This window comes from Tyto alba, unplaced genomic scaffold, assembly GCF_018691265.1.
Source record: "Tyto alba isolate M040663 unplaced genomic scaffold, T.alba_DEE_v4.0 Super-Scaffold_44, whole genome shotgun sequence".
Taxonomy (NCBI): Eukaryota; Metazoa; Chordata; class Aves; order Strigiformes; family Tytonidae; genus Tyto; species Tyto alba.
Genome location: NW_024881320.1, coordinates 13,111,353 through 13,128,477, shown reverse-complemented (window position 1 = coordinate 13,128,477; position 17,125 = coordinate 13,111,353). Strand labels below are relative to the sequence as shown.

The following is a 17,125-nucleotide window of genomic DNA, read 5'->3' as shown; positions in this document are numbered from 1 at the left end:
GATCTCTCAGCGTTCCCAGGAGCTCCTGGTAGCTGTGTGCTTACAATCCCCTATTTGATTAAAATTTAATGAGCTATGTTATTGGCAAATGCACTATTTCACTGCCATTTGTTATGCCAAAAGGCATGGGTTTTTGGACAAAGGAGGGAATCAGTGCCTTGCAGAGAGCGCCCGTAATGACCGAGCATCACGGATGCAGCATCCCATGGCCCAGCCCTGCCATTGCTTGGCAGCACATGGTGGTTTCCTCATTAAAGAGCAAGTTCAGGCCCGCCGGCAGGACGGTGATCTCCCAAGATCCCAGATTAACCTGTGTGAAGGAGTGGAATGTGGTGTGCAAGCACAGCCCCACCCATGGCAGCCAGCACGGAAGGACACGGGGGCTTGGCTGGAACCCGGGGTGCTGCGGCAGCACAGGGGACACTGCCTGGGGCAGGGGGGCTGGTACTGTGCAGCCCGCTGGGCATGGGGGTGCTCCCCAGCCTGACCACATTGCAGATAGTGGCAAAGCGCTTCTTTCCTGGGACAGCCTTTAGTTTGATTTTTTTGTTAAAACCCTCCTAAAACATTAAGTGTCATCTCCCAGTGCTCCTGAGCTTCTAGCTCCCAGTGGTGTGTTGGGAAGCGCCTGACCACAGCCGCTGGGCTCCCTCCCAAGCCCACGGTCCTGACCTTCACCTGGCTTGGTTTTGCCCTGCACTGCTTGTGGGAAAAAAATGAATGAGAAATTTGAGCTCAGATCCAGGCTTTTCCTAATTGGGAGCTCTACGAGGTTCTGCTTGGGGTTGCCCCCATGTCTGGCTGTCAGCTCTGCCCCCTTCACCAGGGAGCAGTTGCCCCATGGCTGCTCCAGGCTGCCTGGGGAACAATGGCAGGGACGGGGTCTGGAAGTGCAGTTTGTAGCTTGCCGGGAGGAGAGAGGCTGTGGGGCTGTGGCAGGGTTTAGTGTAAGCTCTCAACCCTTCTCAGACCAGTCCCTGCCATGCCAGGGTCACTCAGGAGCCTGGAGTTCCCCAAAACATGGATTGGGCATGTGCAGGATTGCTGTGCCGTGGTGCAGCATGGCAGCGTTGGCACTTTCGGCTGCCTTTTTGCACACTGGGGACAGCCAAGGCTCCTCCTTTCCTATTCCCTGATTGTGGAGAAAACTGGCTCCTTTACAGGCATGGGAACCTGCAGGGTGTTTGTCTCAGGAGAAGGATCTGAGGATAGAAAGGCGCAAGATTGTCCCCCTGAGAGCAAGCCGGGCCCAGCAGCTCGCAGGTGCTGACAGGCACGAAGCACCACAGGGACCCCTGAGCCGGCAGCGTGGGAGGCACAAGATGCCGTAGAAACCGCTTGAGATGGGGCAGCAGTCCAGGTTTCCTTTGGAAACGACACGACCGTGTGCCATATTCCTTGGGTTTATCTCTGCTGTCGCTGGCAGGCGGTCGGCGGAGCCATCCCAGGTTGCTGGCAGCAAGGGAAGATGATGCCGAGCCCTGCAAGGTGGCTGGGTGCTGCGGGACTTGCTGCCCCTGGGGAGGAGGAGACCCAGCCGTGGGGAGCAGGGAGAGGCTATGCTCGCCCTCATGCCTGACCCTACCGAAGAGAGATGGTCCATGAGAGCATCGCCTTCCCCCGCGGAGTTTCACGCTCCGCCAGAGCCATCCGTCCCGTGCGGCGCAGCGGGAGCCGCTGCCGTCGCCAGCTGGTGCCCGGGACGGAGCCCTCCCCGTGGGCTGGGACCGCACAGCATCCCCCGAAGCATCTGGCACTGACCCTGCGCTGCTACCGGGGCCCCTTCCAGCAGGGAAGCTCCTCTGTTCTGATTCAACCATGCATAGCAAATCAACTGCTGGAAAATAAAGAGCCAAGCTGCTTTTTTGGCCCGGGATGTGATAAGAGCTATCGTTAAACCTTTCTGGAGTCCAAGAAGCAAAAGGAGCCGCTGCCGCATATGGGCTTGCAGCAGGACGCAGGGTTCCCGGGAGCAGGACGGGGAGGCGAGTCACGGCTGGCAAAAATTAGATGAAAAATGTATATTACAGAATTGTATTTCTCTCCTGTGTTTAAACTGCCTCAAGAAAACCACGAGCTTTTCTGCAGCTGGTGCCTCTGCTGATGCACGGAAAAAATAGCAGGGAGAAGATTAAAATTGAACTGGCTTGGAGTCTGTGTAATCAGGGAAAATATCTCAGTGATTTGCTATTATAATTTTCAATAACAAACTGCAGGGCTCCTGCCGCACTAATAATAACGCTTTGAATGAGGTGGGGAAAGAACCTGCCATGGGGTGTTTTTGTGTGTGTTTGTGGGAAGCACTTACGATTTTCCCCATCTCCTAATTTTGAAGAGGTATTTTTAGTGCATATTTCAAACAGTTTTACGTAAACACATCTGCTAGAGTTTTTGCTTGGAAATGTCTTTACAACCTTCTTTTCTGCCCCCTTCCTCTCCTGGGACAAAGGAATGGTTCAACCATTTTCTTTTTCAATCAGATGAGCAAAGCCAGAGAGCAAGAGAAAAAATAAAAGGGTCATTTTGCCAGCGCCAAAAGGCTTCTCAGCCCAAAGTGGTGGATTTTAGAAATGCTGCGAGCAGCTCAGCCCACCCTTGCCAGGGCCAAGAGCCCAGGGAAGAGGCGCTTCAGAGGTGGTCGTGGCAGAGAGCCACGGGGATGCGGGAGAGCAGGAACCCCAACCTGCCGCCTGTCCCCTCCTGTGCCGCCAAAACCTCCGGGTGAGGAAAGGAGAGGAAAGATGAGATATTCAATCACATGTCCATTCACTTTTTGCACTTTACTCAGGAGAAACAGCAAGAATATCCCTGGTGTGAGCAGCTGTGGGCGCAGGAGTTTTTCCCGCTTCCCCTTGGGACGGTGTGCTTGCCATGGATGCCCATGTCCTTTCGCGCACTGGTCCCCCAGCAAGTCATCCATCATCAGTTTAACGCCAGTGAAACATTCACAACTAACAGGCTCATCAGAGATGATTTAACCTTTCTTGTTTTGGGGGCTCCAGTTGGCTGGAGCCACTCCTACCTTTTCACCAGGGGCTGTAGGGGTGACGGGAGTGTGGAGCGAGCAGGGTAATAAAGTTCCCATATTGACTTCACCAGGTACTCTGTGCTGAGCTTGGAACACTCAGGTCCTCAGACCTGTGTTAGTGCAGGTCTGCCAAGTGCAGCCAGTGCTCCAGGCCTCCAAACTGCTTGTGTATGCGGCCGGGTGCATCCTGCACCCAACCCAGCTGCATATGCGAAGTCATATAAATGATTTTTTTTTTTTTTTAAAAAAAAAAAAGTATTGGTTAGCATGATCCAGACCCGGTGTGCTTACACTGCTGCTTGAAAAGCAGCTGGAAAGGGCAGAGCGGCTGCAGCAAGGCCACCAAGGGCTGGGACTGGGGGAGCCTGTCCTGTGGATGCGAGGGACAATGCTGCTGTGGGTGGGGAGATGGCCTGGTGATGGGGTCCAGTGGCTGAAAAGTCACTAGGAAGACAATTTTCCTTTACTTTTCTCCTCTTGAGATGAGTTACTGCAGGGGAAAAGGCTGATTGATGAAAACTTTGTGGCAGGAGACTGCTGCAGGGCCGGGGCAGAGGAGCTCGGCTGGGATGCGGGAGCCTGCGGGCAGGGGAGGGCAGCTGCCCGGGCCCCGGCAGTGCTGAGACGCCAGCACGCAGGGATGCACACCAAACCCACACCGACTGCACGTCACTGCGGGGCCGGGGGGGCCGGGCGTCACTGGGCTCGGCTCCCGGTGAAGCCTGCGTCACCAAGTGTCACATTTCATGGCCTGATTAGATGGCACTTGGCCATGGCACTGAGTGCAGCAGCCCAGGATGGAGGAACAGGGATGGTTTGTGAGTTAGCTCTGCTCCCTGAGGCAGCAAATACCTTGTGCCTCTGCTCCATCCTCTGCGAGGGGTGCCAGGATCTGTCCGTGGGCAGGAGGAGCAGTGCAATCCCACGGGAGCTAACAGAGGGGCAATATTTTTCCGTGGCTGGGCTGGTTTAAGCCTCCAGAACTCACCCGTGGGGCTCACCCACAGCTCTGGAGGCCACAGCATGTCTTTAGAAACTTCCATGAGGGGTCTCTGCCGAGCCCAGCACATCTCCCAGGTCTTGCAAATGCCCTGTGGGACCTCCTGCCTCGCATTTCTCTTGGCCTCTGTGGAGAAGTGGCCTTATCTGGCCACCTCGGGCTCCAGTTCCCGGTGCAAAAGCCTCCTGCCAAGCCTGTCAGTGACTTCCTACTTTTCCCCAGCAAACAGCGATGTCCAATCCCAAAGTGAGCTGTCGTGAAGCACAGGGGCCACAGCATGGTTAACTGGCCTCTGTGGTCCCACTACAAACTGCGGGTGACATGCCAGCCCCCTGGGAAAGGGAGGCAGGATGGGGTGGCATCAGGCGACGAGGCTCTGCGGGGCACAGTTGGGAGCCCAGTGGGATTCAGAAACACGACATGCCTTTGGGAAAGGCTGGTGGGAAGCAGTTCAGGTAGTGTGCAAAAATAAACAGGGAACCTCCAACCCTGCAGCCAGGCTGCCATTACCTACCCCGTTCTCTCCTACAAATGGCCATAGTGTTTTATGGTGGTTTCACCCCTCTTCAGATTAGGAATATTTGGGTTCTTTCCCACCAGTGACCTTTTCTGCATCATTTCTATTAGGGTAGCAATAGATTGTTTCCCTCTGCTATCAACACATTCTGTTAGGGAAGGAATGGGAGAGCCCAAGTCTGATACCAAAATTCAGAGATGGGCTGGCTGGGTTGTGAAAAGCAGTTGAAAGGCTTGGGCTGGTGGGAGAGGTGAAAGGCCTGCATGCCTGCTGCTTCCCTCCCAGCTGCTGAAAAGCTGGCAAAAATTGCCATAAGCCAAAAACACCCCTCCTGAACTGGAGACTGCTGCAAAGGGAAGGGGCAAGGCGAGTCACCCGTGATGGGAGGTTGCACGGGGTATATTTTGCTCTGAGCGGGCTGCAGACAGCCCAGCGGGTGCCCTGCTGCCCGGGGTCTCCCTGTCAGGAGCAGGGATGCTGCTTCTGGACAGGTCTGACGGAGAGGCTGGGTTTCTGCATGGGAGAAAGAAAGAAAGAAGAAAAATGAGTGCAAGCAATCGAATTGTCTAATGGAAGTGGAGAAACTTGGAGGACAGGCAGGATGGGTGGGCATCTGCCTTGTCCTGGCCTGGCTGCCCATGGCCAGGGGTGCATCCTTAGAGACAAACATGCAACCCATATGTTGGGCAGAGAGGCTGAGATGGTGGAGCAGTGTTGCCCCTCAGCAGGACAAACCCTGGGTATCCTTCCTGCCTCCTCTCCCTCCTGCCTGCTCTGGCACACGTCTCTGCGGGCAGCATGTCCCTGGTGCTGAGTGAGCCCCACACTTCCAGCTGCATCGCCCTGAGCATCCTCACTGCCCTCCCAGGGCCAGCTCCAGCAAAGCACCTGCAGAGGCTTCCTCCTTTCTGCTGCAGGTGGGACTGGCAGGGGAAGGTGTGATAATCCTCACCTTTGAGGCCACAGTAATTGTTCACACCAAACTGCAAACACTTTGATATCGGTCATGAAAGACACCAAAAAATAAGCAAGTTTAAAGATATATATTCAATCAATGTCTATAGAGCTTAACACAAGGGGATTACCAGCCAGTTTAGAGCGTTAGTGACTCTCAGCATTCATCAGAGGAGACCATTTGGTTGAATTGAAGCCAGCCTTTGATGGAATTGGAGAATAATTATTTCCATCAATAATTACTTCCAAGCCCAGAAGAAATGGTTCCTAGTGTGCTACAGGACAGGAGTCCTTGGTTGCTTCAGGGCCAATATGTTTTAATCCCAGGACCTGAAAATCCCATTAGTGGGAGCAGAGGCCAGGGCAAGAGGGACGTGGTCCGCCGTGCCCGGGTGCCTCCTGCAAGGCAGCGGTCCCCCAGCGTGCCGCCAGCCCAGGGAGGAACCCTCCTGCCTCCGCTGCTGGAGCTGATCCAGCCCAGACTTTGCACAGGTCATTAATTTGGGGACATTTTTAATGGATCCTAATGATTGAGCCTCAGAAGACTGCTCTTAAAAGGGGTTCGGGAAAGGCCACAAGCTAATTAGCTCATACAAAGAAAGCAATTAACCATGTAGCTTCCCGGATGGTTAAAAATAACATAGATGTTGAGAAGCGACTGGGGGATTTATTACAAGCAGAGTAATAGATTTTTAAAGCCAGAGGGACGATCACATCCTGCATGTCTCGGGCCAGAAGTGTTTCACCCAGCTTCCCCCACACTGACCCCTGTTGCTTGTACTGGCTGATGCACATCCTTAAATGTTCAGGCATTACAAACTGGGCTCCAAGAAGGAGTCAGCTATGAGAGAAAGTGGGAGTTTGCTGAAAGAGAAAACACAGGTGGAAAGAGAGGGATGACACTTCTTCTGCAGGTGCTCCTGTGCCAACTCCAGCCCTGAAAAAGCATTGCTCATGGCTGGGGCAGGCAACAGGATGTTCCCTGGGGCATGCAAACCCCTGGCCGTGCCTAACCTGTGCTGACATGCCATTTTAGCATCACATTGCTCTTTAACCACTCTCTTAGCCCCATTTAGCCACTCAATGTGCAGCATGCACCTGGCCCGGACTCCTTGTTCCTATCCCCACAGCCCATGTGTGATGGCTGTGACGGTCTCTGCAGCCAAACCAGCTTCCCGTCATCCCTGAGCCACTGTGGCTGCAGGCTCGGGCAGGGACACATCCCAGCCTTCCCCTGCTCCAGTGGGGTCCCCGTGACCCAGGGACTTCGGTGTGCTGCTTTCCGAAGGGAGGAGGTAGGCTGGGTGGGAGATGCAGCAGTGGGACCTTGCAGAGCTGATCTGGAGATGGCTAAACCTCAAAGCAGCACCCATAGCCCATTCCTGATATTGGCTTCAAAATGATAATGGGAAGAAACGGGGACACTTTCACTGCCAGCTGAGCCCAACCCACCATCCATACCACCCCACAGCCATGTTGGGCTGGGACACGCTGATGCTTGTATTTATCCAAATAATATTCTGGATGACACCAAAACCATAGCATTCTCAGCACCCTGGCTGGGTATGGTTTATGGCTTTCCATTAATCACTCTGCTCTTTGAAATAAACCTCTCCAGGGCCTGGAAACCTATTTACTTTCCTCTCAAGTGTCTGAGCTCAGGATCGTTTGGGTTAGTTTTCTCCATTTGGCTTACTTTTCTCCATTTCAGCTTGCCCTGCTCAAGCCCCACTGTTTTTTGGGGATATCTCACCCCAGGCTTTCCCTGCCCTAGCTCTTCTCCTTGCCAGCTCTCATGGACCCCCAAGGGCTCTTACAGGCACCTGCCTGACCCAGGTGGCTCCCCTAAGATCTGCTGGGCTGTCCCAGGTTCTCCAGTTTGGGCTTTCAGCAGGACCAGGTGTGTTTACTGGCCCAGCACCCTATTTGTAGAAGCAGAGAGGAGGGCTGTTCTATGGCTGCCAAAAGCTTGCTTCTATCTGGGTGCTGGCAAAGGGGATAGGATGAAGATGTGTGGCAAGGTATTAGCAATGCAATAGGAGGTTTGGAGAGTGGCATTTGAAATGCAGAAGCTTTTTTTCTACGAGAGTGCAAGACCAGGGCTGTCTCTGCAGAGCTGGTGAGCTAAAGCCCACAACACAGAAGAAGATGCCCAGGGGTGCTGGTCTGATTAGCTACCATTGTCCCTTGCTGTTGTATTGAATCTGGACCTTGTGCTGGCCACGCAGTGTGGTGCTACCCAGCTGCTCCTGGGCTGCATGACGCTCACTGCATCTCTGCCTGAAAACTGAGCACAGCATGCCCCATGCTGCGGCTTGGGTTGGCTTGGAAATGGGGCTTTCTGGAGCATTTCCTACTGCTGGGCTGAGCACCACGGGCTCGGGAGGCCAGAGGGCAGCCTGCAGATCTCCTTCCTGACAGCACGGGTCCTACCTGTGGAAAGGAAAGGGGATTACCCAGTACATGGGGAACCTGCAGCCAAGGCGTCCAGCTAAATGGACAGTTCTTTATTGCTCTTGCTCAACTCTTGCTCCTGCAGTGGGACGCTCAGCTGCCTGCCATACACTGCAGAGGACAGACGTCCTGAAAAGCTGAGTGGCCGCACAGTCAAGGAGGCCTCCACCGCCAACGGCTGTGCGAAAGGGAAGGACAGACGAGACCATGCTCGCCACAGATCACGCAGGTAGGAGCCAGGGCTGTGAGCAGGGTCACCCTGAAGCAGAGGGATGGGCGAGGAGGCATCTGTGACTGCTTTCCCAGCCTCGCTGGGAGTCAGTGAGGACTGGGCATTGCTTAAATGACCGTGTTAATGCACAGCAAATGTATGCAATTGTATGAAACTCCCGTGCATGTTTGCAGGGAGAAATCTGCAGTTCTGCAGTTCACTTCGACTCCATGTCTTGCTCTTACAGCCCCCTTGCAAGTAGCCCTGGAAGACAAGCAACCTGCCAACATCCCTGTGCACTATCAGGTCTGCAGGCTACCCCTGGCTGGGCATCACCCTCAGCAATTCCCCATGCCTAGATCAGACCAGCAGCATTGGCTTCAATAGGACATGGCTTCGTTATCAGTTTGTTGTTAGCCCCTGACAACTTGAGAGGAGAAAAATGAATCAAACACTGTAAATGAAGCAGATAGGGTCTCTGAGCCCTGTCTGCTAAACTACCTCTGGGATTAAGGCATCTCTGGTTAAAGACACTGGAAAGAAAGAGCATGAAAGCACATTTCATATCTTCAGATTTCAGGCTAACCGGAACAATCACCTAAAACATATTTTTAATTAGACTTTGATTACAATCATGGAGAAACAATTAAAATCAGATCAGCGCAGGGAGAAAACTTCCACATCACAGACAAAAGGCAAGAGCGTGAAGCACTCTAAGAAACCACCTGTGGCTGTACAGCAGTCACAAGTTTCTCCCTGCTCTCCCTGGACCATGGCAGTGCCTGGCCATGGCTCTGGGCAAGATGGGGCTGAGACGCAGCTGGGTCTGTTTTCTGAGGAGCTCAGATCTGCATCAGGGGAAAGCACACGGGAGCTGGGGTTGAGCACCCTCATAACTAAAGGGCTGAGATGGGTGCTCGTGTCCTTGGTCTAGGACAGACTTTTAGGATGGCTTTGGGGAGATGTCCAAGCTTAGCAACAATAAGGTGAGTTGGAAAATACATATTTTCTACCTTAATCCAGAAAAAAGACCCACCAAGCCCGAAGTGTGCCATATCTCCCAGCAGCATTTGTGCCAGTCAGGGAAATCTTTGGGAGGAGAAAAAGTGTGAAGGAGTATTTGGGTGCTCCTTGGAGCAATGATGTGGTTGCACCTCAGATTTACTGCACCAGAAACACTCAGCACAGTTATTCACAGTTCACAACTGAAGCATTAGTCTTGTTTTGCAGAGCAATTTGGAGGGGGGGAAAAAAAAAAAAAAGGGTATTAAAAGCACTAAGCAATTGGCTTTCTAAGGTAGAGTGATTTTTGATAGTAATTCAAGCCCTGGGTGAACAAGTGTCAGGGGGGGCACCCACCGCTGATGGGTCATGACATTTGCTCCTGCGCTAGAACTGTTATTAAACATAATATTTATTCTTTCTGCAGAAACTGCTCAATTTTTGGCCTGTTTCTGTAGCGAAGATCCCACAGTGTTTTCCAAACATAGGGCTGCCTTAACTCATTTGCACTAGCGGCAAGTCCTGCCGGAGGGGTGAGAAATGGGGAAACCGAGGAACAAACCCAGCACCCTCATTTCCAACAGTGTCTGCCCTTTTCTTAGGGTTGCCAGTCCCCAGTTTTGCAGAGACCCTGGGGACCTGGCTGTGCCCCCTGGAAACTTTGTCCCTGGATCCATTTGGGGACCCACAGACAGATCTGGGGGTCAGTTTGGGGATCTGCAGGCCTCCGCCCGCTGTCCCCCCTTCTTTATGAGCATTTGCTCTGGTTAATGATACCCGCAGCGTATCTGTCATTTTCAGCCCAGTGCTCTGAAATAATTTAACTGTGGTATTTGATTTTCATTGAAACATAACACAATTCAGTATTGTGTGTTTAAAAAAATAAATTAATTTATGGGAGTTGGTTTTTTTTTTTTTTTTCCCCAGGATTTAACAACAGTGTAAAAGATGCATATCTCATTAAATTACCATAACACCTCAATAATATATATATATTTCTAATCGTTATTTAACATATGTCAAGTCTTTTATTATAGTTAGATGCATCTGGTTGCAATAATTATTGTATGCAAATTAAATGCCAATTAATTATTTAAAGCGTATTTGCAAAGAGCAACAAAACCTATAAATCTGTTACGGAGCTGTTAACCTCAGCAAACACATTTTAAATAATCAGCTGGCATGGCCGTGGCGTACAGTAGCTGACTCATTATATCTCCATTAGACCCACGGAGGAGACACTTCATTTAAACTGTGACCAAATTATTCGTTAGAGGGTAATTAGGCACTCACCTGCGCCCCAGGTCCACCGTGAAAACTGATCTCTCTGCCCCAGATGTCCCTGAGGTGGTGATGGGAGAGAGGAGTCCCATGTGAGCTCATTTCAGGTTTTATTTTTATTGGTTTTAATTTTGATTTGTTTTTTTTTTTTAACTCAATCTTCAGCCCCTCATGCGATGGGGAGCGCACACTGCCACCAGCCCGGGGGAAGAAGAAGAAGAAGAAATCCGGCCGCAAGAAGCGAAGGAGGTGAGGGTGGCCATGGTGGCGTGTGGGACAGGAGGGGACAGGCAGCCCTCAGCTCTGTGTGAGGGAGGAAAGCCGGTGTAAAATGGAGGCTGGATACCTCCTGGGGAGGTGCAGGGGGCTGGCTTTCCACAGGCCCGGGGAGGCGCCGCCATTTTCTCACCCTCTCCTCGGGAGGCCAGGCTGGGACTCACCCCACAGCCCATCCTTGGGGGCCCCGGGAGCCCCTGGCCCCTCTCCACCAAGGGGGAATGCTGCTGGTGGCGGGGTAAGGGTTGGGGTGGCCAGGGAGGGCTGTGGGGGGAGCCCTGCAGTCCCTAACGCCCCTCTGCCTCCTCAGGTCTCCCTCCTACAGCCCCTCGCCTGTGAAGAAGAAGAAGAAGAAAAGCTCCAAGAAGCGAAAAAGACACAGGTATTTTTCCCTTGAAAACATAATTCCCTGCTGGCAGAAGCTGTTGGGAGGGTTTGGGCAAGGGGTGGAAGGCATTACTGCCATCGGGCAGATGGTCGAGCCCAGTGCCAGGAGTCAGAGAGAGGCATCAAGCTCTCAAATGGCTGCCCAGGGGAGAGGGCCCTGCTGGGAGGTGAAAGCCAGCCAGCCGAGGACAGGCAGAGCCAGGGTCCCTCCGAGCAAGGAGGGCGTGAAATGGGGCGCACACCCGGTGCGAACGGATACGTATGAGCTGTCGGGGTGTGAGGGAAGAGAGACAAATCAGCGCCAGGTCTGCCTGCTGTCCTTGCCGTCCTGTTTCACGTGGCTCCTGTCCTCTGGGATGCCAACAGGATCGGCGCTCAGGGCTTCCATCGGTCCTTTTCCCTTCTCCCCCAGCCTGCAGAAAGTGTCAGCGTCTGGGCTAGGAAGAGGCTCAGACCAGCTCCCCACATCTCAGTCTTCCCTCCCAGCCCCGGGTGACTGCCTCCACATTTCCCTTATGAAGTTCATTTTTAATTTAAAGAGCGGAATTAAATTTTAAAATTGCAAATACTTCACTGTTTTCTCTCAACCAATATTTGAAGAGAACAGTGGATGCCATCTCCCTTGGAAAGTTCATGTATTTATAACATATTGAACCAAAGAGAGAAGCTACCCAAAATGGATAACAGGGTGAAAAGCTGAGCTTGAATCTTGAAGAAAAGGTGGGGGAGGGAAGAGGTGAGACAAGGATATAGAAACACTTCCCAAGGAGGGATTCTTATGCTTTTTTATGGATGCCATCTACTGACAGAAGTCCTGGGTCAGACGTTCCTTGGCTTTGAATCTTTAGCACCCATTTGTGCCCCTGCAAGCCAAGGATAAGCTGTAGCTGGTCCCAAAAGGTAGCATGATAAACCATTAAGCATTAGTGACCAATGGAGTTTGTTTCCAGACACCTGGTACCACTTCAACTACAGATCCTGACTGACCTTGCCACAGGCAGTCTTATGCCCCCTCTAGGCAGGATTTCAGGCCATGTCTTCTGCAGGATGTTGTGCTCCAAGCTGAGATGGGACACAGCGGGCTGTGCAGTGTGCCGAGGTCTGGCCTTGCTGCAAGGGAGAGCGTCCTCCATGCTGTCAGGTTTCCTATGAGGACCACCAGCACAGTGGCTCCTGGGTCATCCCAGAGATGCTCCAGGAGGCAAGGTAGAGGCATGATGCTGGTTTGACTGTGAGGCTGCTCTGGAGTTATACAGAAAGGATTTTTCCTTTGTCTGCTACTTGGTCCTTCATACAGAAAACCAGGGAATGGACTTGCCTCTGCCCCCTCAAACTAAGTTCAGTGCAAGACTGTGGAGGCAGTAGCAGAGGAGAAGGACCCATCAGGAACAGGGGATATATCTAATATTTATAGACTTGTTATCGTGAGGATCATATTCTCAATTATTTGTAGAGTGTGCTAGCCAGCATTTCTCAGCTACCCCCTTTCCAGCTGGCTGAAGAGAGCCAGGGCCATTCTGCCCAATCCTCTCACAGTGCTAACACTGAGCCTAAACACATTGTCTCAGATTCAAATTTCCAATCTTGTGAGGCCTTCTATTCATTGTACATATTTGTGTCTTGCAGGTTATCTTCAAAGAAGAGAAGACACAGGTAAGAGTTGAGCAAGTGTGGGTGTCCCTTAGAAATATGAGTTCAATGGTGTCTTTAAGATCTCACAAGGTTGATGTTCACTGGGTGGGGGGCAGAAGACACTTTTCTTCTGTGTCTCCTTGGGCAATCCTCTTGTCTCCCCCTATTCCCTGTGTGTCTGGGGCTACCCTCTCACTGTTCAGCCTTATGCATCCTCAGACCCCACAGGAAACAGGTCTCCAGCCCAACCTGTGCAATCAAGCACATAACTGGGAAAGATCTCTTGGTATAAACTAGCCCCTGGCAATCTCATCCATGTTGCATCCACCATGCATCTCGAGTCTTTATTTCTCTTATGGTTTCATTTGCAAACAGTACGGTGTCCTCCAGCAGTGCCTATCTTTGAAACTTTCAGAGTCAGTGGCTTTCCAGGTGTCTACTGGGAGAACTCTCCTCATTCCAGTATGTGTGTGTGTAACAATATCAGGAAGTATTCATCTTCTCTATAGGAAAATGCAAAGTCATCAGGATGTCTGGTCCCTTTGTGGACCCTTTTTGGCCAAGCCCACGAGCCAGATTTGTCAGCAGGCACTCAGACCTCCTGTGCTGTGGCAGAATCATTAATCCCTTTCATTTTTATTGCACGCTCTTGGGCAATTTGCTGTAACATTGACGTGTGATTGTGCAGCTTTTTATCAGAACAGAAATCTCCGCATTAATTAGCCGTTTCTTATTTAGTTCTTCAAGCCCCAAAAGTAAGAGAAAGGAAGAAAGAAAACACAAAAAACAGTAAGTAGTGATTCCTGGAGTTCCCTGCCCTGCCTGTGCAGAGCTGTGGGGCTAGAAATTACTTGATGTGGTGGGTCCCCTGGAGCTAACACCGGCTGCACAGCCCTAAGCAATTCTCAGGATTATTTCCACAGCTAAAACCAGCAATTCTGGTTTTGCTGGAATGGAAAAGGGTTTGTAGAGGCTGGAGATCCTTTCTCTCTCTCTTTTGTGCCACCTCATTCAGTACTTTCTTTGTGTCTCACAAGGATGTACAGTGTCTTGTTCATCCAGTCCTGAGCAGAGACTCCAGCTTTTCTGATGAGGGCTGTGTGAGAGAATGAACTCAAATCTGCAGAGCCCCACAGCCTCCACTGCCCAAAGGGCCAGCTGGCATGCTTACTGAGAAGAGCCTTAGCTCCTCCTTGCTTGCTGCTCTTGGAGGTTATAGTAGGGGCTACTCATTATATACAGTACAACCAAATATCCGAATGGGCACAGAGGGCAATGGAGACTAGGAAAAAGAAGGGATTATTTGGAGGTGATGGAGGTTGTAAAAATCTGGGGTTGAGGTTCCTATCTGCCCTGGAGTGATAGCAGAGCACAATCCTTGTCCTATGGGGCAGAACAATCAAGGGGTAGGGTATAAAATGCGGTTGCTCAGGAGCAGAAGGAAGGCCTATAAGCCTTTTCTGTCTTATCCTGGGAACTGCAACTTGTGACTTCTCACCTGCTTTCAGAGCAAGGAAACAGTTCTGTAGATGAATCCCGGGCACCAAAACCCCTGGCTGGCTTTGCTGGGACTTGGGATACCCTACTAGAGACAGAAACTGAGCTAGCAGATGGAAATCTGCTGGTTTGTTTGGTATCAGCAGGACCTGCCCTTTAATTCTTCCCAGCACAACTTTTAGCTCTTAGGCACAAAGGAGACAGAGGGACAACAGCCCCTGACACCTCCAGGTCACCCCAGTACACACTGGGACTGAAGAGACTGGGAATCCACAAGGTGCAGAGCATGCTGCATTGCCTGCACAGGACATGTCTATTGCCTATAGAAAGTCCATCTCCTTTTCTCTATTATTTCTGCATGTTCAGTAGCACAGCCCCCTCAAAATGGGCTTCTGTGCACTTAGAAATCTCAGTGTTAAAACTGAGGCTTCCCAAGTAGTCAGTAAAAAGCAGGCATCTCCCCAGCCCCATGCAACACTGGCCAGTATGCAGTAGCCTAACAGTGTGGTTAAAACAAAGATCAGGTGCCCTGCTGGTATGGACTAACCTAGGGGAAGGAGAGCTGCTAGAATTGCTCTTTGGGGGTGAATCAGCCAAGGCGTTTTAGCCCCTCATCTTTCAGATCACAAACCAGAGCTGAGCCACTCCTGGTTTTTGCAAACCTTCTTATTGCTCCCGGGTGTGGATCAGATAGATCCCATGAGCCATCTGGGATCAGGATTTTTGTATAATCAGACTGCTTTGGCTTATCTTTGTTTCAAGCAACTGGTTATCTAAATCACACAGGACCAGTTTTTCCTCCTGCAGAAAGGGAAAATTCTTTTAAACTGGAGGAACTGATGCAGAGGGTAAAGAGCAAACATGGTGATTTTCACACAAATCCACCATGTGAAGAAGAGATGTTCAGTGTTGCTGATTTCAGCTGTATGGAAATAAGGAAGGAGGATCCCAAAATGTGGAGTTTTTAAAAATCTAATCATAGGGTGTGAAAAGCATCAGAGAAAACAGCCAGGCAGAGTTCAGGCAATTACCCTGGAGGTTGCCCTTTTGTCTTAAAGGAGATGCTGTTCTCAAGCAATTGATTTGCTGAGTTTTTATAGCAGCAAATTGCTAAATGCTGTCCAAGCAGGTCATATTAGTGCTGTCAGTGACTGGTATAGTGTGGCCATGAAACCAGACTGTTCCCACCAGCCAACCCATCATTAGCTTTTCCTGCTGGCACAGCGATGCCAGCCTGAGCAGACGGTTACGCTACCAGATTTAAAATAACTGCTGTGGTGGGCAACGATGAAAGGGAACGGGCACAGAAGGTGATAGGTAGCCTGCCACCCACATCACCCTGCTCTCTGCATGCAGAGCTTCAGCTGTTGGCATGGGCAACAACAGCCTTTCACTAATAGGGCCAGGTAATCCACCAGTAACAGCCTGGATGGAGCAAAGGGAAGCGCAGCAGGGCACTGAACCTGGGTCCCTGTAGCCCCGTCAGAAAAGGAAGCAGCAGTGGCTGGACACTTATAGAAAGCCAGGTAAAATGTTCCTGCCCCTCAAGCAGGAGCTGTGAATTGGGCAGGCTGCAGTTAGGGAAGCTGTACTTTGTTTATATAACAATGGTAAAAGCTACCCATAAGACTGGCTAGACCCTCCCACATAGAGAGCGCGGGGAAGGCTGGCTGCTACTGAGTGTACTGTATTATTTGGAGCCTGTCCTTCTGCATCTGCTCTTTAACAAGGAGTCGGCACTACAGAGAGGACTGGAGCAAGAAATGCGAGGGTTGGAGGTTTGCAATGGGTTGTCCAGAGGGATGGTGCACTCCTGCAACGAGGCTCAGCAATGGGAAGGCCCCAGGCTGTTTCCTGGCTGTCGTAGGGTAGGCTGCAGGATAAAGGGCAAGCAGATGAGCGGGCAGGCACAAAGCTCTTCAAAGTTTTGAAAGCAGCAAGGATTGGTGCTGTCTGCTGCACTCTAGCCCACAGATCTTCCCCCAGCAGGCTACAACCTAATAGCTGGTAGTTAAAATGCTAGCATAAATCTCAGTGAGATGGTTTGCCTTAATGTTGGTGTAGCTATGAAGGGATGGAGAATTTCCCATGCCTTGGTGTCCTGCACAATGTTTCATACTCCAATCTCTGGTTTAAAACACAAATCTCCTTTTTGATTTGAATGTTATTGACTTCAGCCTCCAGCTGCTGGCTCTTGTATTCACCCAGTTTGCTCATCTAACAGTGGCTTTCCTCTCTGCTTCTTAAAGCTCTCGTGGGCGCACCCGGAAATCTCATCGCCATCGCCACCGCCACTGCCACTCTCGCTCAGAGAGCTCCGGCTCCCACTCCCCCAGCTGCCAAAGCAGGTAATGTCACCGCTCCCTGAGCTGTGTGTCCTGCTACACTTCCCGGTGGGCCCAAGGACACGGTTGCAATAGCCTGTGTGACCCACAAACTCTCCGTGCAGAGCTGCATCCCGTTCTGGTAGCAACTATGTCACATACTGGGGGTTGAGCTTCTTGTGGTCTTGGCCACAGAAGGCTTCTGCCTCAAGGAGCAGTGGCTGCAGCTTTTTGGTCCAGCAGTCACTTCTAATCCCCGTGGCTGATGATTAGCCCATGACAGCTGATTCCAGCCTAGCCTCCCTCCCCCAGCCCAAGAGCTCTTTACTGCTGATGTCCCAGGAAACCCTTAAACATGGTCTTAGCAATGGAAATAGATTTGCCTACGGCAATCTGTAGCCACTGTCTTTGACCTGATTAAAATCTCTGTCCTGTGGATGACAGATGCATCCTGGGGCCAGCTAAGTGGATGCTGGTTCTAGGCCTGGCATCACTGCAACAGCGAGTTGTGTAGTTTATATACATCACGAGTTTGTGTTTCACGTTTTCTGAAAGCACTTGA

The 17,125-nt window shown here is 51.3% G+C and overlaps 1 protein-coding gene across 1 annotated transcript in view; it reads left to right on the top strand.

Moving 5' to 3' along the window:
* Positions 1–17,125, top strand: part of SRRM4 (serine/arginine repetitive matrix 4) — a 50,370-nt gene that overhangs the window by 13,238 nt on the left and 20,007 nt on the right. Inside the window, exons 2-7 of the mRNA XM_033001380.2 lie at positions 8,039–8,182; positions 10,613–10,696; positions 11,034–11,105; positions 12,737–12,763; positions 13,481–13,531; positions 16,489–16,587. Of these exons, the coding sequence (XP_032857271.2) occupies positions 8,039–8,182; positions 10,613–10,696; positions 11,034–11,105; positions 12,737–12,763; positions 13,481–13,531; positions 16,489–16,587 (477 nt within the window). The remainder of the gene's footprint in view (positions 1–8,038; positions 8,183–10,612; positions 10,697–11,033; positions 11,106–12,736; positions 12,764–13,480; positions 13,532–16,488; positions 16,588–17,125) is intronic.